Source organism: Salminus brasiliensis, chromosome 19 (genome assembly GCF_030463535.1).
Source record: "Salminus brasiliensis chromosome 19, fSalBra1.hap2, whole genome shotgun sequence".
NCBI classification, from domain to species: Eukaryota; Metazoa; Chordata; class Actinopteri; order Characiformes; family Bryconidae; genus Salminus; species Salminus brasiliensis.
This window is the reverse complement of record NC_132896.1, coordinates 10,110,358-10,117,836: the sequence shown is the minus strand read 5'-3', so window position 1 is coordinate 10,117,836 and position 7,479 is coordinate 10,110,358. Positions and strand designations below refer to the sequence as shown.

The 7,479-nt window shown below is 40.7% G+C and overlaps 1 protein-coding gene across 1 annotated transcript; it reads right to left on the bottom strand.

Moving 5' to 3' along the window:
* Window positions 1-3,125: 3,125 nt before the first annotated feature.
* Window positions 3,126-6,742, bottom strand: thoc3 (THO complex 3). The gene is made up of 6 exons (XM_072663475.1): window positions 6,514-6,742; window positions 5,569-5,725; window positions 4,764-4,968; window positions 4,398-4,559; window positions 4,146-4,246; window positions 3,126-4,024 (listed from the first exon to the last, which is right to left on the bottom strand). The coding sequence occupies exons 1-6, from the start codon at window positions 6,691-6,693 to the stop codon at window positions 3,861-3,863; spliced, it is 969 nt and encodes a 322-aa protein (XP_072519576.1). The 5' UTR covers window positions 6,694-6,742; the 3' UTR covers window positions 3,126-3,860.
* Between the last annotated feature and the right edge of the window lie 737 nt (window positions 6,743-7,479).

Genomic DNA, 7,479 nt, shown 5'->3' with positions numbered 1-7,479 from the left:
ATTATATAACTCAAGAAATCCTCTGAATTTAGTATAGCCCAGTTTCTATAGAGCTACACAGACTGTTCAGCTACACAGTCAGTTCTTCTGACAAACGGTTCTGAGCACATAATGCCCGCTTTGGATGTACAAATATGGAGAAAATGTGGGGGTAGATTTCTCATCTTACCATTGAAACACTGAGAAATGTGCCATTCATTGGACAGACATAGAAATATAGAAGGTAGAGACTGAATTGAATTTTTTTAAATGTAGCTGAGTGCAAAATGGCTGCTTTGGCACCACTATTATTTATTCATTCCTTTGTCTTCTTATCCGCTTTTTTCTTGGCGCAAGGCAGGAACACAGAGGGCACCAGTCCATTACAGGGTATAATATTATTATGGTAAACAGTAAGAAATGTTACACTAATCAAACAGGAAGAGCTTTAAAGAGAGAGATGAGACGGCTATGACCTGAATTTACTGATGTGGGAATGGTAAACCAATACAGATATCCCACATTCTTCATTTACAAACCTGCTGATGTAGATATATACACATTTATGGGACTAAATGTAGAAATGGGACTATGTAGGGGGTTAGAAATGCAGGCATTTTAGTTCAGTATTCCAGCGTCACCTAAACATTTTGCTCTTCCAGAGTACAATCAAGACGCCATCAAAACTACTGATACCAATATGATTCTAAGATCAACAGGTATACCTACATTTAGTTTTTTTTAAGTGACCCCCAATGGCCTTTGAGTGATGCCATAGATAGAAGAACCACTTTTGGGTCCCTAAACTAGTGCATAGACCCCCAAGATGCACTAACAAAGTCTAAACATCTGGAACATCAGGAGGACCAGTTTGAAAATCAGTGACCCAAAGAACCATGTTGGAAAAGTCTCCTGAGAGCTGCTTTGCTTTGTGTGCATTTAAAATAATAATATAAAACTTAGTCTTTTCACAGGAAGTCGATTTTGCAAAAAACAGTGTCCTCATATGAGGCTAAAGGATCAACGTTTTAAAAAATTAAGTATCATGGTGCAGAGAAGCAGAAATGTAATGTCCTCATATGAGGACGCAGGGTCTTTCAGGTCAAGTTTTTTTGTTTTTGTTTTCCCTTAAACCATGACATGATGTGGAGCTTCTTTCAACTTTAAAAAAATGCTATTCAAAAGGGCTCTCTAAATGCATGGCTTCTATGGTATGTAAAGGTCCCTAGATGGTTCCTGGCTTGAATATCTGGTTTAAGGAAAACCTTTAAATGATATAGTCACTGTCACACAAAACACTTTGTACTGTATTTACATTTTTCCTATTTTATACTTTTTTTTTATTTAAATGTAAAATGTATATAGTGTCAGTGTGTTGTGAGGAATGGACCAATAGAAATTCTCCAAAATTATATGAAATCTTTTTACACGGACTTCCATTGAAAGTTTTCCATGTAAAATTGTCATTTCGGACAGACAGTGGCGACATACAACCTTTACCTCATGAGAACAGTCTTCTTCTCCATTGAAGGCCTTTAAGAATGGTTCTTGTATGGCAGTGCACAACCATCACCTCTGGCACCTTCATTTTTAGGGTAATGTAATACACATTCATCCAACTGCATGTATAAAAGATGCCTGACCAATAAAGTAGATTTTCAGCATTCAGCAAACTACTGAATGGATCAAAAAGGAACTACATTAAAAGAAAGAAGCGAGGAGACTCTGCCAACTCCCCCTACCAGCAACTGGGCAGAGTAAGAGATATAGCTCCTGCTAAATTAAATGTCATTAAGGAGAATTCAGAGGGTGCTTGTAGCTCCCCGTTGGTGTGTAGGAAGTGGCGAAGTGAGACATCCTGGAGCCTGCAGGGCTGAGTCACCAGAGAGAGGGGCGAGGACAGCTGCCACCAGCCAGCCTCTCGGCTCCTCATGTGGACACGAAACGCTCACGCCGGCAAAGTCTGTCACCACTGAGGAAGATTAACTGCGGCCGTGTCTAATCTCGCTCTCCGATCATTCCCCAGTGACCGGAGGCAGCTCCAAGTCCACGGGCAACACTGTTGTTTACGGCCTCCGTGGTGGCCCTGTGCCGCTCCGTTGTTTAATCCATGGCACGACTCAAAACCCAGCAACTGTTGACCTCAGCATGTAATAACAGGCGATGGCTAGAAGAGAGAAGACATTGCAATACCAGCACTTCCCAGTGCCAAAGCAGCCTCACGCCTGCCAAAAATGTCTATTTCCCCTCTGCCCAACAGACCAGACAAACAGAACCACAAATCCAAATGAATAACACTGTCAAACAGGCAGCAGGCCCAAAGAAACACTGCTAATATTGCTAATATTTCTGACTGTGCCTCTGAATAAACCCAGAGACGGTAAACATTCAAACGTCAGTTACACTTCTTATGAAAAGAGCCCTCGCTTCTATCTGTCACTATGATTTCTAGTGCATCAATTAGGCCCCACTAGGAGATCTAGTATGTACGATATTTGGAGGCCTTACTGAAATGAATGAGGCTCAGGTAAGCATAGAAATGGCCATTTAATGCTGAAAAGGATGCCAACATATGGTCTAATCGTTCAAGTGCTATCTCCTGCTGAGAGCTGACATTGTGCCATTACATCCCTCACAAATCAACCAGAACAGTCATTCCATTAAAACCCCCCGCCTAATATTGTATAGGCTCTCCTTGTGCCACCAAGCAGCAGCGACCCTGTTAGACCTCTGAAGGTGTCCTGTGATACCTGATATTACCAATATTTCCCTTACAGTGGTAGTGGTCTCTCTCCACATTTACCAACACAGTACGTTTGATTTGAGATTTGAGATTATCCACAGAAGAAAGGATTAGATCTCTTAATAATACCCTGTCCTTTATGTTTATTACAGTGTTCACTGACAGGTATTCTCAACTCTAGTGAACATTACATTTAAACTCAGTTAAGATGACACTTGACACGCTGCTCCTTGTGAACGATACACACATTATAAATTTATAACATAAATTCAGAAATCATATATCAATACATCCAGACGCTCAAAGAATTGGAAATAACATGAACGCTTTGAACCAAAGCATGTATCTTGTGGCAAATATTAACCCCTTTTTTATAATATCTGATTCACAAAACATGATAAACTACTTACAAAAATGTGTTTATTTAATAAAACACCATACAAAAAAAAGTTCATTGGGGAAAACAAAGGAATAGGAATGACTGCAAAGAAAACCAGCATACAGTGCAATTCTGCAAAAATGTCCACTGGTGCCCTCTGGTGGTCATCAGCAAAATCTGATATTCTATAAGGCAGCGGACCTCAGTTCCTGTCTTAGTGACCCACTGCTCTGCAGTTAAGCTATTCCAAACAGAAAATACTTAAAACTGTGATTCCTGAGGTCGAGAACTGATGTTATAGAACATCTAAAAACATCTACTGGGTTGACTTTCATAGTTGAGAGAAAGCTTTGTGTAACTACAGTAATGCTTCTCGTTGCACTCAGTTTTACCATGTTTACAGCGTTCACAAGAACATAAAATGAGGTTTCAAGAAGCTGTGATACTAAACAGTCAATGGTTTGTGTTTTGCCATGTGCAGATGCTCCTAAAATTCACAAGAAGAGCAGACTGTTACTCTGCTGAAACAATCACAAAACAGCTGGGGAGAGGAAGAAGAGAGAGGGGGGAGGTGTTTACTACATTACTACAACCATAATGTAGTAAACACTTCTAGTACACAGCTGACATGAAGGGATGACATGTTTCAGTATTAAAAGAGCAAAGCCAGTGTGCAGACAGACATAAGCTCCAAGTATAGTATCACTAACTACCGCTGGTGCAGGTGGCAATGGCCAGGCTCATGCGTGACATTAATCCTCAAGAGTCATTGGGAAGGCCAAAAAGCTTGACGGTGCCTGCCTCCCGATTACTGTCATACTTTCCTTCCTTATCATCACAGGCATACGCCAACAGTGGCCTCTTTGGATGCCAGGCTACAGTGAAGGTTGGGGACTCACACTGGACCTCCCAAAGCTTCTCCCCTTTAACCAATAAAAAATAAAACATAAATTCAGGCTGATACACCACATGTCCTTGTACGCAATAATATTTTGGGTTCATATATTCCAGATATTAGCATGCACTCTCTCTCATCTTTCTTACCTGTCTCCACCTCAGCAATGTCTATGAAATGGTCTTCAGAGGCTGATGCTAGCATTTTGCCATCATGACTGAAGCTCAGGGTTCGCACTGGCCAGTCTAACCTGTAGAACATGAAAATCAGCTGAAGCGCAATCAACACTACATATTAATACATACAGTATAAGTACATGTATGCATACATTATTTTAGCTGATAGAAGGCACGGACCAGTATCAATACTGACAGCAGTTTGTTTGCCTCAAAGCTTCTTACCTTGAAAAACAGCGAACACACACCAACTCCTCAACATCCCACAGACTAACTAGAGCATCTGCACTTCCAGTAGCAAAGTACTTGCCAGTGGGATCAAATTTGATGCAGATGCAGTTGGATGGATGTGCGTTTATTGACTGAATGAGCTTCAGGTCAGGGTAACTGGAACAGAAAGTATTCTTTGAACATGAAATGAATAAGAACAAACTAAATAAGTGTACTAGCAAATATACAATATATGGACAAAAGTATTGGGACTTCAAGGCTATTTCTTTTTTATTTATTTAAAATGAAAAATATATATAAAAACGTTTCTTGGGGTAACTGTCTCTACTGTCCAGGGCACCACAAAGGCAAAATGCTCACCTCAAAATGTTGATGCAGCCATTGCCGTTAGTCAGAAAGAACATATCATTGTCATTGTTCCAGGAAATCTCGTTAACCTCAAACTTGAACTGCTCTTCAGCACGTGGACGGTGAGTCTTGGCATCGATGAAAGTAACCACATCATCCTTATTCCCAACAGCGATGGTCTGACCGTCAGGACTCCAACAAATGTTAATGTTCTCTCCTAAGAACATTAAAACATTCATTTTTACACTGCACAATAATTATTTATCAATTAGGCTTCCACAGCTTGTTGAGTGCTTTCAGGCAGCCGTTTACTCAGTTTGTAAGGGAATTAGGAAATGGTAGAGGCCAAATTGAGGTCTGGAAGACCAAGAAACCTTCCAGAGAGAAGTGCTCATATGATTTGACTGCAAAAGATCTTTGGGACATTTTAGTAGACTCTGGAGTAGTGGTGCACTGTTCTACTGTGCAGAGACCCCTGCAAAAAGATCACTATTATAGCTCATATCTCTCAGAACTTTTACAAGGGAGAACAGGTAAGAATCCACCACACAAGAACTGAATGACTGCTGACCATGCTGGGTGAGCAAACTTTTGCTTCGGGCTTTTAAACTATTTTAGTTTAAAGCTGCAAAAAATGGGAAAAAATGGAAAAAAGTAATCTTGCTTAAAATAATTAAAGAAACTTGTCCTGTTTAACTGTATGCCTTATGAAATTCAGGTCATCTTTTACTTGCTTAGCTGTTCACAGTGGCTGAACGTTTGACCATTGGTGACCAAACCTTTGCGTGCCACTGTGTGTATATATTTTGAGCCTCACCTTTAGTGCTGACCGTGGCCATGCATTTAGTAGTGCGGACATCCCAGATGCGTATGGTCTTGTCTCCTGATGCAGTCACGAACAGATCTGGGTTGGTTGGGTGCCAACACAGCTGGTCAACACTGTCTCCGTGACCTCTGTAGTTATTCTCCTTTACCTGTCAGGTGGTTACAACAATACCTCAAGCTTAGATACTGTCCCATACAAAAATCAGAAGAGACACCTACATACAACATGCATATATTCTCCAACTACGTCCACACACTACAACGTGTCTACATGCATGTATGTAAGTAAATAAAAATCTCAAAACCAGGCCAGAGAAACGTTTCTTCAGGGATGATGGGTCAAGTAAGGCGAGCCATACTTGAATCTTTAAAAACCATCGGTACGGGTCGGGTTTTGACCCCTGCCATCTAAGAGGGAAGGGCTGGTGAATTTTTGGCTTTGTAGGCCAGTGTCAGGGTTTTAAATTTGATGGGTAGCTACAGGAAGCCAGTGTAGAGAACACAGCAGGAGGAGTTACACTGATGAACTTCTGACCGCTGGAGACTGGAGAGTTCTGCTGTGGTGTTTGGGATCAGTTGTAAAGCTTTGGTGGTGCACTTAGGACGACCAGCCAGGGGGCTGCAGTAGTCATGTCTAATGCAGAAAGGCCGAATTCTCCTAACGTTGTAGAGAAGAAATCTGCATGGCCAAGTCGACAACGAGAAGTAGCTGCCCCACAGCTTCGTGCTTCTGCAGATGGAGTGACCAGAGATCACGATCCACTTACGAGAAACATTAAATAAGCCCTAGAATAAAATATGGCAAAGTAAATGCCATCAGAAATTCACCAATGACATTAAACGACAGGAGAACACTTCAGCTATCAGCTCCATCAGCTCCATCAGTTTCATCAGCTCCATCAGCTCTCCAGAGCATTCAGCCAGTCCATGATCTTACCAGACGGTCTTTTTCCAGGACAAAGACACTGGCTGTTTTATCAAACGAGCCGGAAGCCAGCCGCTTGCCATCGCAGCTCCAGGCGACGGAGTGAACTTTGGCGCTGTGAGCGGGAAACTCCCGGCTTTTGTTGTTATTTCTGAAATTCTCCTGCATTTCATGATAGTAGGAGGAAGCCATGTTCGCGGCTGCTTCGCTTTCAACGGGGCCGGTTGTTTTCACCCGGAGTAAATCACCAGCGCCGCCTAACGTCTGGGAGAAGAATTGATATAGACGTTTTTCCATTTGTCTGCGTAAAGAACATAAAAATATCTCCACTTAAATCAAATTGAATAAAATAGTACATTGCAATATAGAAATATTGTTCTAGTTCGAATGATCATCTGGCCCTTATTGCTATATTGCTATATTCAAACCAAACTGCAAATATGCTGAATTAATTCAATACTGGATTCATTTTTGAACTTTTTTGGCTGTGTGACGTCAAAAACGATTCATAGTTGCCCGTTTTTGAACTCATTGTTGATCACTGACGCCTGTTTTTGTTGTTGTTATTGTGATGTCACAAAAGATTCACCGGGTATCGTGTTTTTCAACTTTCAAAGGATATGTTGTGATCTGCTTTTGAATTTATTGTTTTTGTGATGTCACGAAAGGATTTGTTGTGATCTGCTTTTGAATTTATTGTTTTTGTGATGTCACAAAAGGATATGTTGTGATCTGCTTTTGAATTTATTGTTTTTGTGATGTCACAAAAGGATTTGTTGTGATCTGCTTTTGAATTTATTGTTTTTGTGATGTCACAAAAGGATATGTTGTGATCTGCTTTTAAATTTATTGTTTTTGTGATGTCACAAAAGGATTTGTTGTGATCTGCTTTTAAATGCATAGTTTTTGGGATGTCACAAAAGATTCAATGAGGCTTGATTTTAAATTCATTGTCTTTGTGATGTCACAACAGATTGA

Coding starts and splice junctions, on each gene's coding strand:
- thoc3 (XM_072663475.1), bottom strand. CDS start 6,693: ATGGCTTCCTCCTACTATCATGAAATGCAGGAGAATTTCAGAAATAAC. Junction 4,969..5,568: donor GGCCACGGTCAGCACTAAAG/GTGAGGCTCAAA, acceptor TAATGTTCTTAG/GAGAGAACATTAACATTTGT. Junction 4,247..4,397: donor TGTGTTCGCTGTTTTTCAAG/GTAAGAAGCTTT, acceptor CATGTTCTACAG/GTTAGACTGGCCAGTGCGAA.